General features: G+C 47.9%; 8 protein-coding genes and 2 long non-coding RNA genes across 15 annotated transcripts; 5 read left to right on the forward strand and 5 right to left on the reverse strand.

Annotated features, from left to right (window-relative positions):
• Positions 1–4: 4 nt before the first annotated feature.
• Positions 5–4,874, forward strand: LOC9655848 (DNA repair protein UVH3). The gene is made up of 14 exons (XM_002960299.2): positions 5–99; positions 169–419; positions 483–619; positions 683–767; positions 942–1,019; positions 1,069–1,122; positions 1,172–1,353; positions 1,407–2,982; positions 3,028–3,222; positions 3,269–3,354; positions 3,410–3,632; positions 3,685–3,821; positions 3,874–3,958; positions 4,009–4,874. The coding sequence occupies exons 1-14, from the start codon at positions 12–14 to the stop codon at positions 4,861–4,863; spliced, it is 4,032 nt and encodes a 1,343-aa protein (XP_002960345.2). The 5' UTR covers positions 5–11; the 3' UTR covers positions 4,864–4,874.
• A 14-nt stretch (positions 4,875–4,888) lies between these two features.
• Positions 4,889–6,486, forward strand: LOC9641480 (ATP-dependent Clp protease proteolytic subunit 3, chloroplastic). Its single transcript, XM_002960300.2, has 6 exons — positions 4,889–5,204; positions 5,268–5,382; positions 5,488–5,663; positions 5,755–5,850; positions 5,913–6,162; positions 6,238–6,486. Exons 1-5 carry the CDS (start codon positions 4,926–4,928, stop codon positions 6,144–6,146), a joined length of 900 nt encoding a protein of 299 aa, XP_002960346.2. The 5' UTR covers positions 4,889–4,925; the 3' UTR covers positions 6,147–6,162; positions 6,238–6,486.
• Positions 6,396–9,959, forward strand: LOC9655849 (protein ECERIFERUM 3). Of its 3 annotated transcripts, none has more exons than XM_024673534.1 (12): positions 6,396–6,482; positions 6,556–7,163; positions 7,245–7,471; positions 7,530–7,762; positions 7,811–8,030; positions 8,319–8,440; positions 8,516–8,772; positions 8,832–8,939; positions 8,999–9,205; positions 9,258–9,368; positions 9,425–9,598; positions 9,649–9,959. In XM_024673534.1, exons 2-12 carry the CDS (start codon positions 7,101–7,103, stop codon positions 9,805–9,807), a joined length of 1,881 nt encoding a protein of 626 aa, XP_024529302.1. In that variant the 5' UTR covers positions 6,396–6,482; positions 6,556–7,100; the 3' UTR covers positions 9,808–9,959. The 3 variants fall into 3 exon arrangements, with proteins under 3 accessions (XP_024529302.1, XP_024529297.1, XP_002960347.1); XM_024673529.1 differs by lacking the exon at positions 6,396–6,482 and having other exon boundaries at positions 6,652–6,862; positions 6,916–7,163; XM_002960301.2 differs by lacking the exon at positions 6,396–6,482 and having other exon boundaries at positions 6,652–6,862; positions 6,923–7,163.
• On the reverse strand, positions 9,920–10,940 carry LOC9655850 (ER membrane protein complex subunit 4). The gene is made up of 6 exons (XM_002960944.2): positions 10,792–10,940; positions 10,673–10,729; positions 10,403–10,556; positions 10,241–10,338; positions 10,119–10,184; positions 9,920–10,060 (listed from the first exon to the last, which is right to left on the reverse strand). The coding sequence occupies exons 1-6, from the start codon at positions 10,900–10,902 to the stop codon at positions 10,025–10,027; spliced, it is 522 nt and encodes a 173-aa protein (XP_002960990.1). The 5' UTR covers positions 10,903–10,940; the 3' UTR covers positions 9,920–10,024.
• A 16-nt stretch (positions 10,941–10,956) lies between these two features.
• On the forward strand, positions 10,957–13,200 carry LOC9655851 (N-lysine methyltransferase SMYD2-B). The gene is made up of 10 exons (XM_024673547.1): positions 10,957–11,233; positions 11,306–11,465; positions 11,513–11,659; positions 11,714–11,906; positions 11,965–12,091; positions 12,147–12,222; positions 12,273–12,407; positions 12,456–12,725; positions 12,774–13,007; positions 13,059–13,200. The coding sequence occupies exons 1-10, from the start codon at positions 10,989–10,991 to the stop codon at positions 13,128–13,130; spliced, it is 1,659 nt and encodes a 552-aa protein (XP_024529315.1). The 5' UTR covers positions 10,957–10,988; the 3' UTR covers positions 13,131–13,200.
• Positions 13,201–13,488: 288 nt separating this feature from the next.
• On the reverse strand, positions 13,489–16,218 carry LOC112345895 (RING-H2 finger protein ATL5-like). 2 transcript variants are annotated; one of them, XM_024673566.1, is made up of 3 exons: positions 16,148–16,218; positions 15,801–16,099; positions 13,489–15,733 (listed from the first exon to the last, which is right to left on the reverse strand). In XM_024673566.1, exon 3 carries the CDS (start codon positions 15,021–15,023, stop codon positions 13,986–13,988), a length of 1,038 nt encoding a protein of 345 aa, XP_024529334.1. In that variant the 5' UTR covers positions 15,024–15,733; positions 15,801–16,099; positions 16,148–16,218; the 3' UTR covers positions 13,489–13,985. The 2 variants fall into 2 exon arrangements, with proteins under 2 accessions (XP_024529334.1, XP_024529338.1); XM_024673570.1 differs by having other exon boundaries at positions 13,489–15,984; positions 16,069–16,099; positions 16,148–16,210.
• Positions 16,219–16,278: 60 nt separating this feature from the next.
• Positions 16,279–16,944, reverse strand: LOC112345905. Its single transcript, XR_002992221.1, has 4 exons — positions 16,872–16,944; positions 16,669–16,807; positions 16,438–16,563; positions 16,279–16,377 (listed from the first exon to the last, which is right to left on the reverse strand). It is a non-coding gene; the product is annotated as an uncharacterized LOC112345905 (long non-coding RNA).
• A 131-nt stretch (positions 16,945–17,075) lies between these two features.
• Positions 17,076–20,532, forward strand: LOC9655852 (copalyl diphosphate synthase 1). Its single transcript, XM_002960304.2, has 15 exons — positions 17,076–17,217; positions 17,298–17,360; positions 17,422–17,480; positions 17,542–17,854; positions 17,910–18,093; positions 18,149–18,366; positions 18,431–18,551; positions 18,607–18,719; positions 18,775–19,001; positions 19,054–19,166; positions 19,223–19,321; positions 19,374–19,592; positions 19,646–19,784; positions 19,840–20,070; positions 20,130–20,532. Exons 1-15 carry the CDS (start codon positions 17,076–17,078, stop codon positions 20,397–20,399), a joined length of 2,511 nt encoding a protein of 836 aa, XP_002960350.2. The 3' UTR covers positions 20,400–20,532.
• LOC112345906 lies at positions 17,132–17,484 on the reverse strand. Its single transcript, XR_002992222.1, has 3 exons — positions 17,383–17,484; positions 17,240–17,329; positions 17,132–17,161 (listed from the first exon to the last, which is right to left on the reverse strand). It is a non-coding gene; the product is annotated as an uncharacterized LOC112345906 (long non-coding RNA).
• Positions 20,303–21,920, reverse strand: LOC9641482 (traB domain-containing protein). 3 transcript variants are annotated; one of them, XM_024673560.1, is made up of 8 exons: positions 21,644–21,771; positions 21,520–21,581; positions 21,355–21,461; positions 21,209–21,297; positions 21,079–21,153; positions 20,914–21,024; positions 20,768–20,863; positions 20,303–20,699 (listed from the first exon to the last, which is right to left on the reverse strand). In XM_024673560.1, exons 1-8 carry the CDS (start codon positions 21,656–21,658, stop codon positions 20,436–20,438), a joined length of 819 nt encoding a protein of 272 aa, XP_024529328.1. In that variant the 5' UTR covers positions 21,659–21,771; the 3' UTR covers positions 20,303–20,435. The 3 variants fall into 3 exon arrangements, with proteins under 3 accessions (XP_024529328.1, XP_024529326.1, XP_024529321.1); XM_024673558.1 differs by having other exon boundaries at positions 21,520–21,596; XM_024673553.1 differs by having other exon boundaries at positions 21,520–21,920.
• Between the last annotated feature and the right edge of the window lie 175 nt (positions 21,921–22,095).

Consider the following 22,095-nt stretch of genomic DNA (forward strand, 5'->3'; position numbering starts at 1 on the left):
AGAGTTTCTTCATGGGAGTTCATGGATTATGGGAGCTCTTGGCGCCAGTGGGGCGGCGCGTGTCGGTGGAGCTCCTCGGCAACAAGAAGCTGGCGATCGGTGAGCTTGTGATTCGCGAGCTTGGGATTTCTCTCCAGCTGTTACAAGTCTTCATCTCTTTGTTTCTAGATGCCAGCATTTGGATCATCCAGTTTCTCAAGGCTATGCGCGATGATCGTGGAGAAGTGATGCGCAATGCGCACCTCCTGGGATTCTTTCGCCGGATTTGCAAGCTCTTGTTCCTCCGCGTCAAGCCTGTGTTTGTCTTCGATGGTGGCACGCCATTCTTGAAGAGGAGGACTGTGATTGCGAGGAGAAGGCAGCGAGAGCAAGCACAGTCGAAAATCCGCAAGACGGCTGAGAAGCTACTGCTGAATCACGTACGTGTGTGAGTTTCATTCTCAGCGTCTCTGACTCTCTTGTTTCATTTTTTCTTGTCGCAGCTAAAAGCAAAGAAGCTCGAGGAACTCGTTCGTGAGGAGCAACCAAATGCTCCAGACCAAGCACGAGCAAATGGAGAAATTCCTTCGAGCTCTTCTCAAGCCAAAACTTCTTCTGACCAAGAAAATGCCGACGCATTGTAAGTTTCCAGTGATTGATGTTCTTGTTTTCTATCGTGGTTTTCATTTTTGTTTCATCTCAGGTTGACAGCTTCTTTAGCAAAAGAGTGGGAGGAAGATGGTGCCATAGACTTGGATTCTGGCTCCGAGGAACAACAACAAATACTCGTAAATCCAACGGCCCTTTAGATCTGTGAGTTTGCTGATCATCATAGTCAGTGTCTATCAGTTCATGTTGATATTTCCATAGCTGTTGTGTTTGTCTTGCCTTGATCGTCGCTGGCTTCCTTCTTGCTTGGGTTTGGAAATTCGTTCTGATCTCGTTATTCTTGTTTTCGGCAGCCTGTGGTTAACGGAAAAGTTGATCCCGAAGTTCTTGCGTCGTTACCGCCATCCATGCAACTTCAACTCTTTGACGAGGTTCGGATCTATACTGTTGCGTGTACGCTCGTTAATCTTACCTTCGCAGATGAGGGAGCAACTTGTTGCAGAAAATCGACAGAAGTTTGAGAAAGTTGCCAAGGTGTGTAAGATTTGACATTCTGTAGTGTGCTAACGATATTTTTTTTCAGGCACCTTCTTCGTTTTCAAAACTTCAGATTGAGGCTTACTTAAAAACAGTAGCCTTTCGCCGGGATATCAATCTCGTGCAAAAAGCGGCTGCGAACATAAGTAAAGATGGTGTTCCGAGCGTTCGAATTGCTTCAGAAGCCAATCGCGAGTATATTTTCTCGACGGAAGCTGGAAAGAAAAAGTATGGCATGTTTTATTCTCATTTTCCTAATAGCCCTTTGCCTTTTGTGGCAGGAGCCAAGATGGGGTGCAAAATGTCGAAGAGACTACTGTGAAGCAGATGTCTAAGGACATAGAAGAAATGGGAGCAGCAGATAGGAGCACTGTTCAGACATATCTCGATAGTAAAGGGAGAAAACGAGTTAGCAGGATCAGGGGAATGGGTGTTCGGATGACTCGTGATTTACAGTGGAACTTATATCTTATGAAAGACAAGGCATCTCAAAGTAAAGAAGACGAAGTGATAGAACTTCCAGCAGACGACGAGAGCTACGCATTTGAAAAACTGGTTTCTGAAGATCAAATAGCTGTTGAAGGAGATGGTGACGAAACCAATGTTTCAGCTGGGCAGACTAGTAGTACAGGAATGAGGGTCTCGTTCGTCGATGATGGCAGCCTCCAGCCCGACGAGCTTTTTGCAAGGTTGGTTTCGGAAAGCCAGCCGGATGAAATTGAATGGGAGGAAGATTACGGAAGTGATGCACGAATATCTTCCGCCAGAGAAGCTCAAGATGAAGCAGGATCTGGCAGTCTTTCTCGTTTTCAAAGAAATGACGTGATTACTGAGACAGGGGCTCAGAACTTCCAGGTTTCGTTTGTGGACGATGGTAACCTTGAGGTTGACGAGACGTTTCAAACTTTGGCTCGTGGTCAGGAGGACGAAGAGATCGACTGGGAAGACGACGGTCACGAGGTGGTGTCAGTCTGTGAACCTGATGCTCGGAAACAGTCTAAGATGATCGGTATTGGAGATTCTGCTTTGAAAACTACCGGTGTCATGGAATTAAACGGGAACAAACAAGCTGAAATTCAAGCAGGTTCTACTGTTCTCAATCAAGGTGAAAGATACGAGCGTACGAAAGACATGCAGGCTGATAGTCACCCTCCTCAAGCTGATAAAGTCCTGCCTGACGCTGAAGAAGTTGAATGGGAGGAAGATGATAATGTCGCACAAAATATTTCCGAGAACACTTCGCTAGTGGACGTTGGCGAGCCAGACGCCACGAAAAGTGAAGAAAACCATCCGCTGGTTTCAAAACCGGACGATGACAAAGGCACTGGAGGGGAAGAAGTTGCACGGAACGTTTCTCCTGGTAAATTGATTGAGCAAAAACCGGACAACAAGGACTCATGCAACATTGAGCATGGAAAGCTTACTGGAGTATCCGACGAACAAGCTCAGATTGAAGAAGCAATTCGTCGAAGCCTAGTGGACTTTGGACTTCAGAAAGCTTTTAAGCCTCTTACCATACAAGAGCCAGACTCTGTGAAGCATGGCGCAGTTCAGGACAAAGAAGAATCTGAGCGCTCACGTAAAGGAAAGGCAGTTCTCGACAACACAATTGAAAAAAAAGCTAATGAGTTGGAAAACACTGAAGTAGTCCTTGATTTGGATCAAAGCAGGAAGGCAACGATGATAACAGAGGATGAAGAACGGTTTCTCGATGCTGAGGACAGAGCAGCTCGGCACGCACGGATCAACGAGGAAAGGGAAAACTTGCTACAAGAAGAAGCGGAGCTTCGAGCAGAGAAAAAGAGAAACGAACGTAATGCGGAGACGGTTACAAATGAAATGTTTGCCGAGTGCCAGGTAGCTTGTTTCATATGGGAGCTAACTCTTATTCTTATTACGTAGGAACTACTTCAACTGTTTGGGATCCCGTATGTGGTAGCACCCATGGAAGCTGAAGCACAATGTGCCTTCATGGATGCAGAAGATCTCGTCGATGGTGTGATTACGGATGATTCGGACGTGTTTCTTTTTGGAGGCCGCAGTGTCTACAAAAACATATTCGATGGCCACAAATACGTCGAAACTTACTACATGAAGGTAAGCTGTCCATTTACTAATTTTTGTGACTCGTTTACTTTTATAGGATGCAGAGTCTGATCTCGGTTTGAATCGAGATAAGCTGATACGGATGGCCATGCTACTTGGCAGTGATTATACCGAAGGAATAAGGTAATATCAATCCGTCAAGTAGTTTTTCTCTCGCGTCAACATTGCTGTGTTTCAGTGGTATAGGAATTGTGAATGCCATCGAGGTTGTGAATGCCTTTCCTGAAGAGGATGGGCTGCAAAAGCTTAGAGACTGGATAGAGTCTCCGGACCTTATGCTCCTTGACAAGGCCCAGGGTGTATCTCGAAAATCGACCAAGAAATCGCAAGATAATCTCGATGGGAGTGATGACGCTGGCGTGGAGCTTGACAAGAGAAAAGAAATATTTATGCACAAACACGTAAGTTTTCTTGCTTTCTTTCGTAAGCAGCATTTCGGTCTTGTTCGTTTAGCGTGCAGTAAGCAAGAACTGGACGATCCCTTCTTCTTTTCCCAGCAAAGCTGTAGTTGAGGCGTATGAATGTCCTCAAGTAGACAAGTCGAAGGAAACCTTTTCGTGGGGTCGGCCTGATCTCGACTTACTTCGGAAGTAAGATATCACGCAATGTTACAACTGGCTTAATGTTTTTAACGTGACACAGGTTTTGCTTTGAAAAATTCGGATGGACAAAGGAAAAAGCCGATGAACTTCTAGTTCCAGTTCTGAAAGAGTACGATCGTCGTGAGGTAAGATCGTACCTATACTTGGCTTGTGATTGCAATATCTTTGATTGCAGACGCAACTACGAATCGATGCGTTCTACAGCTTCAACCAGCGATTCGCGAAGATCCGAAGCAGCAGGATTCAGAAAGCCGTCTCTGGGATAACGGGGCAAACACTGCCGGAGATGATTTATGGTGCCATTCCAGCCACGAAGAAGACAAGGAGGATAAAACCATCGGACGAAAACTCTGCTCCGAAGCCAAGGAAGAGAAAAGCGACAGCTGCTGGGAAAAAAACTGAAGCAGCTCAAAGGACGCCGCGAAAACGTCAAGCAAGAGCCAAAGGTGGAGCCGCAAAGGATACAGAGGCGCAGGTTCCGGAAATCACAACACCCGCAGAACGATCACTGGACGAAACACCTGAAGATGGCGGCGCACGAGAGTTTGTTTCAACGGCGGAAGGATCTCAGTCGGAAGACCGAGAGTTCGTTCCAATGGAGGAGGACATTGCAGCTTTCGAGGCAGCAGAAAAACCGTCGGGAGGAGGAGGATTTATTTTGGAAGATCCAGAGGCTCGAGAGTTTGCTGCTCCGAGAGCACACGCATCAAGTGGAGGAGGATTTATTCTAGAGGACTCGGAAGATCTTCGTGGTCCTACAGAGGAGGACCTCGAAGCTTACGAAGCAGAAGAAATGGGCGAGATGGAAAGAGGTGGAGGATTCATTGCGGAAGATCATCCTGGAGATGGAGAAGTTCGTCGCCAAGAGGAAAATCTGGAAGAGTTTTCCCTGGATCGTCCCGAAGCTCCGGAAGAAGAAGATCGTCGCGAGAAACAATGGAGAGACGAAAGAGATGGTGACGAAGAAAGGCGCGATCCGAGCTTGCTGGCCATTCCAAACTTTCGAAGAAAACGCAAAAGCAACGATTAGTTTTGCTTTAATGTGGCCATTTAATTAAGGGTTTAGGGCTCTCGCCCTAGAGCAGAGGAGTTATGGCGACCTCGGCTTGGACGATGCCGCATTCTTCGTCCTCGTCGCTGCGATGCGTCGTCGATGGCCTCCATCCCAAGAACAAGGTACATAGATTAGGCGCTGCTTGCCGGAGGAGCTTAGTTTTGGCGAGAGCGCGAGAAGAGAGACGAGGGCTTCTCTGTGAGCAGTGGGGTGTTGGAAGCTCTGGCCGTGAGTCGAGGCCGTCGGAGGCTGGATCGCTCCTCTTGGAGCCCGCGGGAGTGTTGCTCCAGCAGCGCATTGTATTCCTCGGATCGCAGGTAGCGAAAGTTTTTACAAATTTTCATTCTCTTTGGACGTTTCTTTTGTTTTTGTTCTTGAAGGTGGATGATGTTTCTGCCGATCTTATCATCAGCCAGTTGCTCCTTCTCGACGCTAAAGATCCAACCAAGGATATCAAAATGTTTATCAACTCGCCCGGTGGCTCAGTTTCAGCTGGTAAGCTGCAAGAATTTTTTTTCGAGAGTTTGGTTCTCCTTCCATCTTCTGGCCAGAGTTTTGGTTCTCTTTTTATCTTCTGGCTAAGCATTTGACAGCTTCCAGGGATGGGAATTTATGATGCTATGAAGCTCTGCCGTGCGGACGTCTCAACTATTTGTTTCGGGCTAGCAGCGTCGATGGGGGCTTTTCTGCTGGCTTCTGGAACAAAAGGAAAGAGATATTGCATGCCAAATGCTCGTGTCATGATCCATCAACCACTGGGAGGTGCCGGCGGTGTGGTAAGTAAAGCTTCCTTTCTCTTAATTTTGAGACTTTTTTAGTCTTTTCGTCGCATGTCTGCTGAGACTTTATATTCGTGTCGCTTGTTAGGCAATCGACGTTGGGATACAAGTGAGAGAGATGATGTACCACAAAGCAAAGCTCAACAAAATCCTGTCTCGCCTAACTGGAAAGTCTGAAGAGCAGGTTGCTTGTATTAGACTTCTATTTGTTCAAATGCCTGAGACTGGAAGATTTTTATTTTGCAGATTGAAGCTGATACGGACAGAGACTACTTCATGAATGCGTGGGAAGCAGTCGACTACGGCCTGGTGGATGGTGTTATTGACGACGGAAAGCCGGGGCTTGTAGCACCAATTGGCGAAGCAAAAGAGCCTCCAAAGACTCGAGTGTCTGACTTCTGGACTATAAAGGACGGCAAAAAGAACAGGCCTTCAGAGGACACACAAGCGGCTTCCGAGAAAGAGAAAGCGGCTGTCTAGTCTAAGCTCGACGAAGGTATCTATCTATTCCTCTCTTTCACATTTTCGGCTCTTGGTCACCAAATACTTTTGTCTAACATTCAGTTTGTAGGTAGGGGCGCTGGAAAGACCGTAAAGGACATCACCGTCTTCCAAGTTAATGGCCGTATGACAGCGTCACATGGTCCTTGAAGCATCTAATTAATTTTAAAAGCTGACGCTCTTAGTTTTTGTACTATGGCTGGTGTAGACGACGACGAGCTCATTCCACTGTCGAGAAAATGGTGTTGGGATTGGGAGAGATACCAATCCGTCCCGCGAGGGATCCTTTAATAAGTCAATCCTCGGCTCTTCAATGTGATGTATTCTATTTCTTCATCTCTCTTTTCGTATCTCTTAAGCTTGTCCTGTTTTTGTCAATGCTTTGCAGGGAATCCGCTCATCAAATGCATGTAACCTCTCGTTTTAGTGTCCGTCTTGTCTCTCAGAGACCATCCCCAGAACTACTTGCGACTTTCGTTGGCTGTCTTTATAAATGCGACCATGTTGACCTCTTCAATTCTGTCACCAACTATAACTCGGAGAACGCAGCAGGATTATCCTCGTGACTAGCAGACGCTTCAAGCGGCTTGTATTGTTCCAGCTTTCTCCCGCTTGAGAAAGCTGGCCGCCGAAGTTACACGACGAAAGGTCTCTGTTTCTTCCTCGGCGAGAATATGCGGCGCCATTTATTGGGAGTAAGCTAAGTCTGGATTTGGTTTTACTAATCACTGTGAAAACACTTATAAAGACGACAGGTGTGCTGTGCGTGAACAATCCTGGCAGTCCTTCCTTTGGGCATTTCTCTTTGCGGACTCTGTGGAGAGAGCAAGAGGAAAGCAACTTGGTATGGGTCCTCTTTGATCCTCTCTGGTACACTTGGGGCGGCTTATTCCTTCGTTTTGCTGCCTCGGAGCGCTACTACCAGCACACTCTATGGCTGCTGCAACGACTGCACCACTCTCGTCCTGGCCGTGGACGTTTCTCGGGAACTACAAGGTCCGTGCTTTAGTTTTTTGCCTTCTGCATATTTTTAGTGGTTGACTGAGTGATGATGGTTTTCTGTGCTTCTCTGTCCAGTATTGGATCTCGGTTCCCTTTGCGGCAAGAGCTCTGTATGCAAACTTCTACAATGCTGCTTACAAGGACACAGATAACTGGTGCTTGCACATTTTTGTTCTGTGCCTGATTCGGTACCAAACATTTTTCTATGCCTCCCTGTTTCAACACTTACATGGGGTAGTCAAGAAGCACCGGGTCAGCGCCTTCAAGATCACATTCGAGCAACTGGATAGAGAGTTCCACTGGTAAGTCAAGATGGCGCTTGCTGCCTTTCTGTGCTGATTGTTCTTTGCTTGTATCCAGGGACAATTTTATCATTCTCCAGGGGCTGATTGCATTAGCAGCGCATTCGTGGGTACCTGGCTTCAGCAATCTTCCCGTTTGGAACTACAAAGGATGGCTTTACGTTGTAATCTTCCACGCGTTGGTCACGGAGCCGTTGTACTACTGGATCCACCGCGCTTTCCACGATGGCCACCTGTTCAAAAATTACCATTCTTTGCACCACGCTTCTGTGAACCCGGAAGTCGCCACAAGTACGTGAATTGTCCTGGCTTTATCCGTAGTGACCACTTTTCTTTCAGCTGGTAACTCGACGTTCCTGGAGCACTTGGTACAGACTGGATTGATAGCTCTACCGCTGCTTGGAGCCGCTGTCATGGGAGCTGCGTCAATTTCTATGTTCTACTTCTACATCCTATCCTACGACGTGCTCAAGATGTATGGCCATTTCAACTGCGAAATTTTCCCGGAGTCACTTTTCCGAGCCTTTCCGCTGCTCAAGCTGGTGGTCTACACGCCGTCGTAAGTTTTCGCTACACCCTTTTTTATTTGGTGCCAAGCTGCATAAGAACTCCAATTTATGCATTTGTCGCGATGTGTTCTCTTTTTGCTTGACTCCGCTTTGCTTTTATGAAGTTTGGTGGGGGTGCGCCTTAACATCACTCCAGTTGCTGGAAGTCATCACGTGCTTTCATTTAGTGACCTTCATTGCATCCTTCTGGCGAGTTGCAAGCATATAGAATGCATTGGGCGGGCCTCGATTTGTTGAGACAGTAATTCTAATTCCCTTCGCGTTACTCTCTTTTCCAGGTATCATTCTCTTCACCACAGCAGTCTCAACTCCAACTTCTGCCTGTTCATGCCAGTTTATGATTATTTGGGGGGCACGATGCATCCCAAGACAGAGGCTCTCTACACGGCACTTCGTAAAGGTTGGTGTGCTGTTTTTCTTAGATTTGATTTTGTCCACGGCGCCAAGATTTTTGAATGTTTGTTTTCATTCCCAGGTCGGAAAGAGGAGGTTCCTCAGTTTATATTTTTGGCGCACATAATTGACTTCATGTCAACGATGCACACGTCGTTTATTTTCAGGTCTCTGGCTGCCGAGCCTTTCGGGCCGAGATGGTTCTTGTGGCCACCTCTGATATTGACAGTCCCACCCATGTTTGCAATGTGGGCCTGGGGGAGAACGATGGTCTACAGCGAGTACTTAGTTGGACGTGTCCATGCTCAAGTTAGAGTTATTCCTCGATATGGTTTCCATGTAAGCTTTTGAGTCCTCTTTGCAGTTTTTAGTGCTAATTGTTTTTTTTCTTCTTCTAGTTTTTCTTGCCGTTTGGTAAGAAGAGTATCAATGGATTCATTGAAGAAGCAATCCTGGAAGCCGATAGATCAGGTGTTAAGGTATTGAGCCTTGCTGCGCTTAACAAGGTATGATACGTCGTCTCTCTTCTTCAAGCATAGAAGCATTGGTTAATATATATTTGCAGAACGAGGAACTTAATGGAGGTGGTGTGCTCTTTTGGAAGAAATACACCAACTTGCGAGTAAAGATAGTCCACGGCAACACACTTACTGCTGCCGTGGTTATCAACGAGCTCCGACCGGATGCGAAGGAAGTGTTTTTGACAGGATCAACGTCTAAGATCGGTCGCGCACTAGCTCTTTACCTTTGCAGGCGAGGAGTTAGAGTTCTGGTACTGTGGCAATTCACGTTTCTTTGTGCTGAATTTCTCGTTGGCATTGCAGATGCTTACGAATTCGAGGGAGCGTTACGAAGCAGTTGTGAAAGATGCCCCTGTCGAGTTCCAAAAGAACTTGGTGCAAGTTACCAAGTATCAAGCGGGACAAAACTGCAAGGTACTTCCGTACTTCGTTTCTTCTTACGAGGCTTTCTCATTCTTTTCTCAAAACAGACGTGGATCGTAGGAAAGTGGATCTTTGCCAAGGACCAAAGCTGGGCTCCTCCTGGTACCTTTTTTCACCAATTTGTCGTGCCACCGGTAGCAGAAATCCGGAAAGACGTTACTTACGGGAAGCTCTCAGGAATGTACTTGCCGAAGAACCATGAAGGCTTGCATTTCTGCGAGGTAAGAGCTTTTTTTGTTGAATCATCTCATCATCTCATTGTTTGTGACAGTTTACAATGCCTCGAGGCGTGGTTCATGCATGCCATGCCGGAGGACTACTCCACGCGTTGGAAGGCTGGGACCATCACGAGATTGGTTCCATCGATATAGAAAACATTGACAAGGTGTGGCAAGCAGCGCTCAGGCAAGGTTTTGCTCCTTACGTATAGGAGAAAGGAAATAAAACAAAAAGAAACAGAAAACGATTCATTGTGTCCGCCACCCGCCGCCGCCGCCGCTATCATCGCCGCCACCGCTACGATTTGCTCGAAAAAGAGAGTGTACATTTTAAACTTTCTTTAAAGCAAAGAACGTTAATCAACACAATATCGTCCAGAAAGAATCAGCACTGCTAATTCTTCGATGGAAATCTTTAGAAGCTCCACATTAGCTCGACAAAACTCCTCCGGAAAACTCCACCATCTGGTGATATAGATCGATTGACATTAGAGTTCTTCTAAATCGCATAAAAGATGCAAACCTGTGGTGGAGGCAGTGACGAGACCCAGTCTGAGGCATGAGTAGGAAGAAGGCCCAGCGAGTTTAGCTGCAAGGAAAACATTTGATCCTATCTTTTGTCTAAAAACTTGTGGAAAAACTTACCTTCCAGAGTCCCATTCCAAGAGCCACCAAATTCATGGCGATGAACAAGAGCTTGGGCATTAGGACGTCCGTTCGAGCATCTTTGTATGGCTCGAAAACTGTGAAAGCAAAGAAAAGAGTCAGAAGAGAAATGGAGATGGCGATAGAAAACTTTGTGACAACCTTTCCCGATTCCTTGAAGAGCACTGATGGGCTGCCAGAGAGCCGAGAATGTAATGCCAATGCTGAACAAATGGACCGTGTTCCCAGCCATCCACATCATGAATCCCATCATAAAGAGATTCCGGAAAGGAGCTTGAGCGATTTCCCATGCTTTCTACACACACGAACACACAGTAAGATCACACAGTAAGAACAAAGAAAGAAAGAAAGCAAACAAAAACTCTAGCAGAAAAAACTCTAGAGAAGAAGAAAGAAGAAAAGAAATGTTACCTGTTGTTTCCACGATGCCTCGACCTTCTCCTTTTGCCTCGCAGCGCTAGCATCTTCCTGCGATCACGCCCCAAAATCCTTCTTTCAGGTCACACAAACCGCGAGATTTTTACACTCACAATCTCTGAAGAAGCGCCTCGTGAGTAGCCCGGCGGATCGGCGACTTCCCTGGACGACGTGCCATCGCCAAAATCAATCGCCCATTTCCGCGCCTTGCTGCCCCTCTCCATTGAGAGAGCTAGGGCAAATCGAAGAACTAGCCTAGAGTTTTGTGAAGTGTTTTAGGGGTTAGGGTTTTTTGGCCACCGGCGCAGCAATGGAGGATTCTCGTCCCGTGGAGGTCGCGACGCCGGCATCGGGCGATGCTACAGGTGCTCTGCTGCAAAATCTAGAGATTTCTGGGCAAGAGAAGCAGCAGCAGCAACCCGATGAGGCGGAGGCGAAGAATCGCAGGAGCAAGAACAAGAGCAAGAAGAAGAAGAAGAACTTCGTGCTGGAGCCTTCCTTTCCCTGGAAGGTAGCGACTGTGAAGAATCGGGGCCGCTGTGCCGTCGCGACGAGGTGAGTGGTTCTACGCATTTTTTCTATTTTCCTTTCGTTGTTTGTGAGTGAGTTTTTTTGGAACTCTCTCAGGGCGATCAAGGCTGGAGAGGTTGTCGTGGCGGAGCAGGCCATAGCATTTGTTCCTCGCGGGCAGTATCGCAAGGCAATCTGCCATGTCTGTGGCGTCAATGTTGCAGAGAATGGCCCAAAGTTCGAGTGCTCCGCGTGTAACTACACGATTTTCTGCGAGGTGAGCTTTTGATTCGCGATCGAGAGCCTTACATTTGTTTGTTTCAGGAGTGCTACAAGCCTCCACAGGGATCACACGAGAATTACTGCGCTGTGTATAGAGAGATCGCCAGCATTGCCAGAGACGAAAACTGCGATGCTGATCTTTTAAGGTTGGTTTTCAACCTTGCATTGAAAAAGGCTGGCACGGCTCAGGCAAGATCGTCTTTTCTACAGTTGGAACTTTTAATCGAGACTCTTCCATTTCAGAACTCGAAAGATGAAACTTGCACAGTAGACGGTGTGATACTCTCTTGTTTCAAAGACGCTCTGGGCTTGGAAACTCACAGGAGCAAAGCTCCATCCAGTTGGCTGGAGGCGGTCCGAAACGGATGCACCCGGCTGCACAAGATTGCTTGCGTGGGAAACGGTGGGAAACTAGCTCCTATATCGTGCAGTATAGGTAAATCGTTTCACATTCTCTATTCAATGCCTAACAGTTACGTTTCTTTCAACCACAGAAGAATTGGAAATGCTGGCCACTCTGATCAACACCAATTCTCATGGTATGGGTGCACAGAATCTACAAAACACGCATGTGGCCCTCGGCCTATTTCCATATGTTTCTATTCTTAACCACTCTTGCCGGTAAGCTCTTGTTTTTATGAATTTTTTTTGGACTGAAACTGATGGTAATTTGTAGGCCAAACTGCTGTTTTGCTTCGGAAGGTTCTGTGATGTACGTGCGAGCAGTCCAAGATATTCCGAAGGGAGCTGAGGTGATCGCCGTTTTTATTCTGCGTTGATTTGGTCTAATCTAGTGCAGCAGCTTTGTCTTTCATACATTAACTTATATGAGTCCCGCCGAGTACGTAAAACACTGTTGGTGGCAACAAAGCATTTCGACTGTACTTGTGACCGCTGCGTAGAGCCTCTGAACACATCCATTGACAGATTTCTTGAGGTAAGCCTGGAATTTAAAATCCTTGTTTGCTAAAGATTATCCTGGCAGGGCTGTGTCTGCCATGTTAGAGGCTGCGGGGGAGTTTTTCTCAGAACGGCAGCTTTGCATGAAGATCAAGCGTCGTCAACTACGTGGGAATGTGATTTGTGTTCGCGGGTCCTGGATCCAGAGTCTATGAGGTTCAAGGATCCTCCTTGGGAAGTGATTGCCAAAGCCGAGGAGAGGCTTGTGGCTGCGGTTCGTATTTACAGCGAACGACGCTTCAAAGAGGCCCGGAAATTACTGGAAAGCTATCTATCTGAGTTCACGGGAAAGCTGGTATGGTGTTCATAAATCTTCGCAAACATAACTGCATTTTCTTTTCAGCACCCTCTTCACGTGTTCCTCTTCGATGCTTTAACTCCACTTATGAACTGCTGCCGAGCGATGGGAGATGCTGAGGAAGGACTGCGCGTTTGTCGTCTCATATTGCAGTGCATGGAAAAGGTCCTACCAGGTCCATCACTCGAGCTTGCGAACTTTTACTTTTGCCTGGGCGAAATGTACCTCGAGAAAGCACAGGCTTCGTCTCCAGTTATTGCAAAGAGATCAAACAAGCAGGTAAATGACTTTCGCTTTTATGTGGAGTCTACAATGTTTATTGGAATGCAGGCTCAGGAAGCTTTTCAACGTGTGAAGAGCATCAGAGGCGTTTGTCTAGGAAAACCAAGTTTGCCTTCGTGAAGCGTAAGAAGATAGTATCGGCGGTGTTCTTTTCGGCAGAAATTTTATATATGTTTCTTTCTTCTAATTCCTTGTTTTCGCAACGCTGCTGAAGCATCAACGAGTGGGTCCCGAAATTGATGAGCAGCTATTTGTTTAGTTGTGCAGGCATAAACAATAGCGATCGTGAAAGTGATGAGACAGGCCTCTTATCTTAAGCTTAATCATTTCAAGATGCAAAGAGCCAGCTTTGGATTGGTAAGTTCATCATTTTCTTTCGAAAGTGACTCAAACTGAGACCGTGTTTCGCAGATTGGAGGCAAGTTGCCGGAAGTGCAAGACTTTAAGCTTAGAGCCGACATGCTGCGTATACGTAGTATGCAAGTGGAGAACATTGTTGGTGGTAAGGCACTCGTCTTTGAGTGCCAGTTAAGCTTTGAAATCGCGTGCACAGCTTTTTAAACTTTGTGGAGAAAAAAGGAGGAGCATTAGAGATGTCGACCACTGTCTGTTTCTGAGGTACTAAGAAAAGCAAATTGTTTTTACAAAAGCTCGTGCTGACCAGATGTTCCACTTCCAGGTCTGCGGAAGATCTTCTTTTTGGCTCGCAGCCGGAATCGAATAGGTACTCCTTTTGTTTTTTTTTTTTTTTTCTCCAGCTGGAAGCTACTGACCAGAAGTGACGGATCCTTCTTCGTGTTCGTCTTCTTCTGGTGAAGAAAGCGCTGTTGGTTATACAGAACTGGCTGACACCTTGTATACACCACGCAACTGTCATTTCGCCCAGTCTTTGCTTCCTTCCTCCGTCGCGGATTCGGTTCTGCCTTGTTGGAACTCGATACATCCAACGAAGAAACTTGCAAGGTACGAAGACTTTCACTCCACCAGCACCAGGATTGAGTTGTAACTGCCTTGCAGATCCGACGACTCCCCGACAACCGAGACCGCGTAAGACGCCGCTGACGACGTAGATGAGAACGAACACGACGCGGAAGGCGGCAGTGCGAGCAGAGGCGACGATGGCGAGAGCCTACCGAGCATTCGTCTCAAGTTCCTCCACCGGCGCTTGGCCGACAGAGACCCACCAGCCGAGGAAGAAGTCGACGGAGAACTAGACAGCGACTTGGAGGTGGCATTCTCGTCCAGATCCAAAACCAGTTGGACCACCTGAACCGATTGCTGCGGCTGGTGCTGGGAATCGCTATCGCCCGACGTAGAACTCGACGAGGAAGAGGAGCTAGAAGAAGATGGCGATGGTGTCGACGACGACGATGAAGGAACTAGATCCGTGGAAGAAGACGTTGGCGGAGAAGTGGTGGTGGCGACGAGATTTAGATCCGGAAGAAGCAGCAGCTCTGGGACGATGCTCTTGGGACATCCAGCGGAGTTGGAGCTGGACAGGAGGCTGGCACGGCACAGGGGACAAGTGGAGTGGCAATGTAGCCACATATCTATACACTCGGTGTGGAAGCTATGGCCGCATTTGGGGAGAGTCCGGCCATGATCGCCCTCCTGGAACTCGCACAGGCAGACCGCGCAGCAATCGAGCTTGATCTTGTCGCTCTCGCGGAAGACGAAGAGGGGGAGCGACTGGATGATGGACTTGTCCACGCCTAGCGCCGGGGAATTGGAGAAGAAGAGGGGGTCCGCGGCCGCCGCCGCCTGGATCTGCTGCTGGATGGCTTGGATCTGCTGGAGGTGGAGGAGGCGGCGGCGGCGCGCGGCGAATTGGGAGCTCTTCCAGAACCACTTGGCGTAGAGGTGGAGCGAGAGGATGAAGAGGATGACCGAGAAGAGGACGACAATGGCGGCAATCATGATCTTGATGTTCACCTGGTAGGGATTGGAGTCGCTGCTGCTGGCGATGGCGCTGGAGCTGCTGCCGCTGGGATCCATTGGCGATTCAACGCCCATTTCTCTCTCCCTCTCGATCGATCGACCGCCAAATGGGAGAAATGGAAGAATGAGAGAGATTGGGAGAAAGGAGTCGACCTAAAATGTCACGACACAGAGCATTGGGCCAAAATTGTCAACTGGCATTTCCAAGGCCTCTCTCGTCCAAGTGTGTTGATTTCTTCGTCGCGGTGACGGGCGGCCCTTCCAATGGCCGGCTCGTCTCGCCTGTCTCGCCCGTCGCGCCACCCACCTGACGGGCCCTGACGAGTCAACATTTCACCGTACGCGCGTGGTTCCCCTGGTGGCCCGGTGGAAAGAGCGCTGGGGTTTTAAAGGCCCACCGGATCGGCGGGAATATGCCCGCGGCACGACGGGCACGTGGACGGGGAAAGCGACGGGCCACACGCGTCCGTACAGGTGGTCAGGCCGTCACACACGAAAGGCGGGTGAAACAGTCAACATGCAGTTAATGTTATTCCTTCCTGGGGGGTGGAATTTGTAAAAATGGGTGGGTAACTAGTCAACGTGGAAGATTGTAGTAGTATAGAGCTGTGTCAGTGAAATAATGTTGGGGTACCATATAGCGAGAAAATGGGACCATGGCTTTTATTTCTATTCCATTCACTGATATGGTTCTACAACGTCTTAGTAGCAGCGATATATTTCATGAAATCTATCAGGGCGAAAGGCCGACAACAGGGAAGACTTTTTGATCAAAGAGATAAGATCTGGAAACCAACGAAACAAAGCAAGCGAGAGAAGCGTTTTAGTCAACAGAAAAAAAAGATCACGTACTAGTTTGCGCTCCATTTTTTCTTGATCCACTGGCTTTACCGATCCATCCAGATCGCCGGCAGGAACTTTTTTCTTCGATCGATATATACGCACACTTTCGTTGTGCACTGCTCGTTTCCATCCATGGCGAATCTCTCTGTCCATGCCACAACGTGGTGGAGCATGGGGATGCTTTATGCTGCAGCTTTGGCCCAGTCCACCACCAGGCAATTGTTTGAGTAGCTTCCTGGAGAAGAGAGGTGACCAAAAGATTTAAGAAACTACTTACTTTGCTCTTGCTCCATCAGTCTTCTGCATTTCTGGAAAGAGAGATAGCATGAAGATTTCGATTCAAACAGACAACTTACTTTACTGAGATCGCTTCACGCAAGGAACCGCACGAAGTGTTCTTTTCGCGAGACTTGGAACACGGCTCTACATTGACCAGCATCAAAAAACATTATAATGTCACAAGACACCGCTCATTGGAGCTTGCTCGCTTGCCTTGGTCGGTCGTGAAATCGGTCGGGAGCGGGAGAGAGGATGCAAGGTTCACCATTTCAATGCTCCATGCCACTTTTCTAGCGTAATTCTTTCACTGTAGGCAAAAATGGAAGAAAAAGGATAAGCATTAGAGCTATTAAATGCAGCCATTTACCGTCCACGTGGATGGAAATAGTCATTTTGTCTCAAACTCTCGGCCCCGATGCCTTCCTCAACATGAGGAATATGTCCCATGTGGAATAATGAGCACTCAAGGGCCCAATATTCGCTTTGGCAGCACCTGTCATATAACACTTGGTGAGCCAGAGAATCAAGGGATATATAAGTGTATGAAGAAAAACAACCAGGAAGGAGGAGGAGAAGCAGAAGAGCCATCCATCCTTACCTCCGACTAACGTCCAATGCAGGGAGTCAAGACCCAGTCGGCAATTTGGCTTCGCGTTGCTTTTCCGTTGGCCTCACTGCTGGCGCTGCTTTTCGTGATCCACCAGCTGCCTCACAAGGTGCTCCTCCGCACATTGATACTGCAGATCCTCCGAACTTAGTGTTGTTTTGAATCAATTGTCTTTTGTGTTTTCGCTTGATTACCTGTTGCTCGGGGACTGTCCTGTCCCCCCCGTTCTGCCTTTTCAGCATTTTCTTCTTCTTTCTTCTCTCTTTCCTTTCCTTCGCTTCTCTTTTCCTGCTTCTGCTCCAGCTGCTGCTCAGATATTCCTCCCATATATTCGTGCTTCTCCAGTGCCTTTGGGGCCGAGAGAGAGAGAGAGAGCAAGGCGGGCGGAGCAGCCGCAAATGGCAGCAGCAGCTGCTGTTGCTGCTGCTGGAGCTGCATGGAAGGCAGCCTCCTCCTCCTCTTCCTCTTCCTTGTTCTGGTCCAGCTGCAGGACAACGCATGTAAGTCGTGGTGTTGTAGCACAGAAACTAGAAGCGAGAGGTAAGGAGACCAAGCTACTCACTCCTGTGATGACTTCTGCGGCTAACTGCTTGTCGGGTGGATCCTTATTTTGTTCCCAGGCCGCGATGATGCTTCCAAAACTACGCCTTCACTGCGTGCAGTGCCGACCGCATCAGTTCCAGGTATAAAAGAGAACTAACTCACCCGGTTGTGCGCTTGCTGCTAACTTAACACTATCTCCAGTTTCATCTCGCGTGCAAACTCCCGGACGGAAGCTTCCAACACCTCGGCAAGTCCCAGAAGTATGTTCTGCAAGATCCCGTAAGGCCGGAGGTCCTGATCGGAATTCTTCTTGGTTTGCAGACAATTCCAGCGACTGATGGCGGACGAAAGTGGGAACTCGTCGAAACCGTAAGAAGCATGTTGAACTCTCTGCACGACGGGGAGATATCCGTGTCAGCCTACGATACGGCTTGGGTGGCACGAGTACCCGCTTTGGATGGCAGCAACACGCCTCAATTTCCCATGTGCCTAAACTGGATCATGAACAATCAGCTCGAGGATGGATCCTGGGGTGATAGAGACTTGTTTCTTACGTATGATCGCATCTGTTCGGCACTGGCATGTGCAATAGCTCTCAAAACCTGGAACACCGGAGACAAGATTGTTCACAAAGGTAAGTAATCACTTTCAGAAGAAACACAAAGACCAACCATCTCATTCTCATTCAGCCCTCGAGTTTATTCGCAAAACTATGCCTAAGATGGAGTTGGAGGACAGTACTCACATGCCAATAGGATTTGAAATTGTGTTTCCGGCAATGATAGAGGAGGCCATGGCACTCGAGCTTGACATCGACTATACAGCGCCCGTGCTCCAAACAATTTATGCTGAAAGGAAGAAGAAACTTGAAAGGTTAGACATAGAAAATGTTCCGAGACAACCTTACTGACGTGATACCCGCACGCAGAATACCCATGAATGTGGTCCAGAACTATCCCACCACTCTCCTGCATTCGTTGGAAGGACTTCATAAGACTATAGACTGGGACAAGGTCATAAAACTGCAGTCACCAGATGGTTCACTGCTCTTCAGCCCCGCCTCCACAGCATGCGCACTGATGCATACGGGAAACGAGAAATGCCTGCAGTACCTGAACAACCTCGTCAAGAGATTCAACTGCGCAGGTAAAGGAATGGTGAAACTTTACCTCCGAGAACTCCTGACGTAAAAACTCTTGTTTCTCGACAGTACCAAATGTATACCCAGTGGATCTGTTTGAGCATCTCTGGATAGTTGACCGCTTACAACGCCTGGGAATCTCTCGCTACTTCACTCAAGAGATTAAATCAGCTCTTGACTACGTGTACAGGTGTGTATGCGTAGTACCACCTATGACAAACACACAACGTGAGAACTTGTAACAGATACTGGACAGACAAAGGAATAGCATGGGCCAGAGGTTCACCTGTTCAAGACGCTGACGATACTTCCATGGCCTTCCGGCTCTTGCGAAGTCACGGATACGACATATCACCAGGTACTCTCCAAGCCATACCCGCTTCTTTCGTCACTTCTCATATCGTACAACACAGACGCCTTTAAAACCTTCCAAGAGGGCGATTCCTTCGTCTGCTTCAGCGGGCAAGCGGGTCAAGCAGTGACAGGAATGTACAACTTGTACCGGGCTTCTCAAGTGATGTTTCCCGGCGAAACAATCCTGGAAGAAGCAGGCTCATTTGCCAGAAAGTTTCTCGAAGGAAAACGCCAGGAGAATCAGCTGTACGACAAGTGGATTATCTCTAAAGATCTGCCAGGAGAGGTATGCGTTAGAGCATGTCACAAAACAAAACTGACCTGTGAACACTTTACAGGTCGAGTTTGCGCTCGACAACCCAATGCATGCTAGATTAGAAAGACTGGCAACAAGAAGATATATCGATCAGTACGCGGCTGACGATGTCTGGATCGGGAAGAGCCTCTACAGGTGAGAATCCTTTCACGGAAATCAACGCTGCCAGCTAACTCCTGTAACTGATACAGGATGCCCTTCGTCAACAATCCAATTTTCCTAGAGCTCGCGAAGGCAGACTTCAACATGTGTCGGGCTCTGCACAGAAAAGAATTTCAGCAACTTGAAAGGTGATGAAAGTATATATGTAAACAAGACATACTCACCCGAAATCCATCACAGGTGGTACGACGAGAGCAGCCTGTCAATGTTCAAAGGATTCTCCCGCAGCAAACTGGAGCAAACGTTCTATTCAGCTGCTGCAACCATCTTCGAGCCGGAGCTCTCACCAGCAAGGCTTATTTGGTCGCAATGCTGGTTCCTATCACTCGGTATTAATGAATACTTTGACTACCAAGGGTCCACCAAAGAACTTGAGGATCTCATAAACAACGTCGAGAGGTAATTCACGCCACAAATTCAATGCCACTCGAGCTCTGACAGCTGATGCACAGGTGGAACGTGAACTCGCTTGGAAACTGCTCGGCCAAAGTGAAAATACTGTTCGTCGAGCTCTATAACATCGTTCAAAACCATAGCAAGCAGGGCTTCTTGTACCAAGGCCGGAGTATAGGAGGGGCGCTGCGAGAAATCGTAAGTGTTTTCGGTGAGAATCGTTGATAAATCTGATCAATATTTGCTTTGGCAGTGGAAAACGTGGCTATCGAGCCTACTGCAGAGAACCAAGTGGAAAATGTCAGACAACTATCCAACTTTGGAGGAATATCTAAAGGCCTCACATTCAAGCATCGAGCCTGCTGTCCGGAGCACTGTGTACTTCGTCGGCGAAACGCTCGCCACCGGAGATTTAAAAGACTCGGCCATTTGCCAAATGATGAACACTGCTTCACGCCTGGTACAAGATACACACACGGACAAGGTAAACCCGAAGAAATAGACGAAATAGGAAATCCCTTACCACCATTCGAGATTTTCCAGGTGGATTCAAGCCTCAACAGTATCACCATCTACCTTGAAGAGAATCCTCAATTAACTGAAAGTGAAGCACTAAGTCAGGTCCAAGCACTTGCGAACAAGAACATGCAGAAGCTTCTGTACGAGACTCTGCAGCCCGGCGCGCTGCCACAAGCTTGCAAGCAGCTCTTTCTCAATGCGGCCAGAATTATGAACGTCTTTCCAGGTACCAATAAAGTACAGGCCAAACTCTCCAACCATGTCAAGAGAGTACTTTCCCAGCCCGTGCTGTAAATAGCTAACAGCCTGACAGAGGAAACATTTGGTGGACTACACAGCCAAGTTCGCGCTAATGTAGCTGTAGAGCAACCATAGAAGAAGCCCAAGTATGCCTTCGGCAATAATGCCTCTGTAAATTCTGAAGGGATCTGCTATCGAGTTTTCAGTTTTACCGACCAGGTCCCGGAAACTCAAGTGTTCCTGACTGTGAAGGAGAGCGTAAACTACTCCGGAGAGATGACCCCTTCCAATAACTCCAACCACAGTCTTGCAGCCCGTAACTGCTTTGCTGCGCTTCAAAGACCACGCCATATACTGTACAACAAAGCTAAGTGTCAAACGACTACATCAAAGGAAAGTGACTATTCTAAAAGAAAGCGCACCAGATCGCGCTCCCAAACGAGGTGTCGCAATAGAGAAGGAAACTGAGAGCTCATAAAGGAATACATGCTTGAAATCACATCGTCGGACTTCATCGACTGCTTAACAAAATCAGAAACAGTAAATTATAATCCATAAAAGCCTTCACCTTCAACGCTGCTTCTGATGCGTCAACATTGGCAAACAGGAATGTCTGCAAGAACGTGTTAGCAAGACGCAGACGCTCCTTCCACGTCAAAGCGCGCCATGCGCGATTCAACTACAGAAACTACACAAAACATTAACAAGCAGCTCCCGGCAAAACTACACTTACAGTGATTTCAATAGGCCGATCACCCAAAACAAGCTGAGCTTCAACTTCTTTCGCTGCTCTTCTTGCAGCCCTGAACTGTAAGCAGCAATCGCCATGAATATCCAGCTTTTACGTCAATGAACTGTCTTACCTCTTCGCCAACTGGCACAGCCGCAGACTTAGAAATCTTTTCTGAAACACTGGCAAGCAGCAATCTCAGAAAAAATGCTGATCTCCCACCTGAGAAAAAAATATGAAATCGAATGGAAGCTATATTTTAAATAAAAGACAGATTACCGAGATTAAAACTACGAGCCAAAGCTGCATTGCGATCCGTGCCTGTCAACGATAAGAAATTCGCGGTGGAATTCGCCATTGACGGATCCAAATACATAATTCCAATCCTGCGGCATCCAAAATCCTCACCCATTGTTTACTAGAGATAGAGTGCTACATGCTTACCTGCTTTTGCAGAGCTCCACAACGACATTATCGGGACGGATTGTCTTGATCGCGCGCTCGACCTGTTGCGCCGAAACCTGGGACACATGAGCAGTCCCGACGAGAATCACCAGCTCCGGCTCACCATTTTCACCCGCATTCACATTCCTCACCGCTACGAGTGATCCCTCGCGCACAATATCAATCAGCTGAGGCCATCGCGTCGCCACGATCTCCTCAGTGTCCATCGACACCGCTTCCCTGTAGCTGAAATCATCCGGCGGACCCGAGATGGAGCACGATTTCGACAATGCGCGGACTGGAATTCCCGATAGCGCCCTGCTTCTTGGCGCTAGAACCCTAGGCGGTGCTACATTGATCATCGCAAAAACCCTACAATGACCTGGGCGCTGCGACCCACGTAAGTCGTACGGACGGTGTGTAGTGGTCGTGGCCGAGGCCCATCTCCACGTGCCCACACGCGGATAGCTTCCCAGTTGCACGGGCAACGCCACGTCAGCGATTCTTATCGCGGCGTGGTTTTACCGGGCAAAGTAAATGCTACTATGTCGCCGAAAATACCTCCCTCCTGCCGCT

Source organism: Selaginella moellendorffii, unplaced genomic scaffold (genome assembly GCF_000143415.4).
Source record: "Selaginella moellendorffii unplaced genomic scaffold, v1.0 SELMOscaffold_0, whole genome shotgun sequence".
In the NCBI taxonomy this organism is placed as follows: Eukaryota; Viridiplantae; Streptophyta; class Lycopodiopsida; order Selaginellales; family Selaginellaceae; genus Selaginella; species Selaginella moellendorffii.

Excerpts from the sequence above, each read along its gene's own strand:
- LOC9655851 (XM_024673547.1), top strand. The coding sequence starts at position 10,989 with ATGGAGGATTCTCGTCCCGTGGAGGTCGCGACGCCGGCATCGGGCGAT. Across the intron at positions 11,660-11,713 it reads AAAAGGCTGGCACGGCTCAG|AACTCGAAAGATGAAACTTG; the intron begins GCAAGATCGTCT and ends CTTCCATTTCAG. Across the intron at positions 12,408-12,455 it reads CCATTGACAGATTTCTTGAG|GGCTGTGTCTGCCATGTTAG; the intron begins GTAAGCCTGGAA and ends TTATCCTGGCAG.
- LOC9655850 (XM_002960944.2), bottom strand. The coding sequence starts at position 10,902 with ATGGAGAGGGGCAGCAAGGCGCGGAAATGGGCGATTGATTTTGGCGAT. Across the intron at positions 10,339-10,402 it reads TCTTCAAGGAATCGGGAAAG|TTTTCGAGCCATACAAAGAT; the intron begins GTTGTCACAAAG and ends TTGCTTTCACAG. Across the intron at positions 10,061-10,118 it reads CGTCACTGCCTCCACCACAG|ATGGTGGAGTTTTCCGGAGG; the intron begins GTTTGCATCTTT and ends CTATATCACCAG.
- LOC9641482 (XM_024673553.1), bottom strand. The coding sequence starts at position 21,881 with ATGATCAATGTAGCACCGCCTAGGGTTCTAGCGCCAAGAAGCAGGGCG. Across the intron at positions 21,154-21,208 it reads CTGTGCCAGTTGGCGAAGAG|TTCAGGGCTGCAAGAAGAGC; the intron begins GTAAGACAGTTC and ends TGCTGCTTACAG. Across the intron at positions 21,025-21,078 it reads ATCGGCCTATTGAAATCACT|TTGAATCGCGCATGGCGCGC; the intron begins GTAAGTGTAGTT and ends TAGTTTCTGTAG.
- LOC112345895 (XM_024673566.1), bottom strand. The coding sequence starts at position 15,023 with ATGGGCGTTGAATCGCCAATGGATCCCAGCGGCAGCAGCTCCAGCGCC.
- LOC9655849 (XM_024673534.1), top strand. The coding sequence starts at position 7,101 with ATGGCTGCTGCAACGACTGCACCACTCTCGTCCTGGCCGTGGACGTTT. Across the intron at positions 7,472-7,529 it reads CTGGATAGAGAGTTCCACTG|GGACAATTTTATCATTCTCC; the intron begins GTAAGTCAAGAT and ends GCTTGTATCCAG. Across the intron at positions 8,441-8,515 it reads CTACACGGCACTTCGTAAAG|GTCGGAAAGAGGAGGTTCCT; the intron begins GTTGGTGTGCTG and ends TTTCATTCCCAG.
- LOC9641480 (XM_002960300.2), top strand. The coding sequence starts at position 4,926 with ATGGCGACCTCGGCTTGGACGATGCCGCATTCTTCGTCCTCGTCGCTG. Across the intron at positions 5,383-5,487 it reads CGGTGGCTCAGTTTCAGCTG|GGATGGGAATTTATGATGCT; the intron begins GTAAGCTGCAAG and ends GACAGCTTCCAG. Across the intron at positions 5,851-5,912 it reads CTGGAAAGTCTGAAGAGCAG|ATTGAAGCTGATACGGACAG; the intron begins GTTGCTTGTATT and ends TTTATTTTGCAG.
- LOC9655848 (XM_002960299.2), top strand. The coding sequence starts at position 12 with ATGGGAGTTCATGGATTATGGGAGCTCTTGGCGCCAGTGGGGCGGCGC. Across the intron at positions 1,020-1,068 it reads AACTTCAACTCTTTGACGAG|ATGAGGGAGCAACTTGTTGC; the intron begins GTTCGGATCTAT and ends TTACCTTCGCAG. Across the intron at positions 1,123-1,171 it reads AGTTTGAGAAAGTTGCCAAG|GCACCTTCTTCGTTTTCAAA; the intron begins GTGTGTAAGATT and ends ATTTTTTTTCAG.
- LOC9655852 (XM_002960304.2), top strand. The coding sequence starts at position 17,076 with ATGGCAGCAGCAGCTGCTGTTGCTGCTGCTGGAGCTGCATGGAAGGCA. Across the intron at positions 17,855-17,909 it reads AGACAAGATTGTTCACAAAG|CCCTCGAGTTTATTCGCAAA; the intron begins GTAAGTAATCAC and ends ATTCTCATTCAG. Across the intron at positions 19,002-19,053 it reads CTAAAGATCTGCCAGGAGAG|GTCGAGTTTGCGCTCGACAA; the intron begins GTATGCGTTAGA and ends AACACTTTACAG.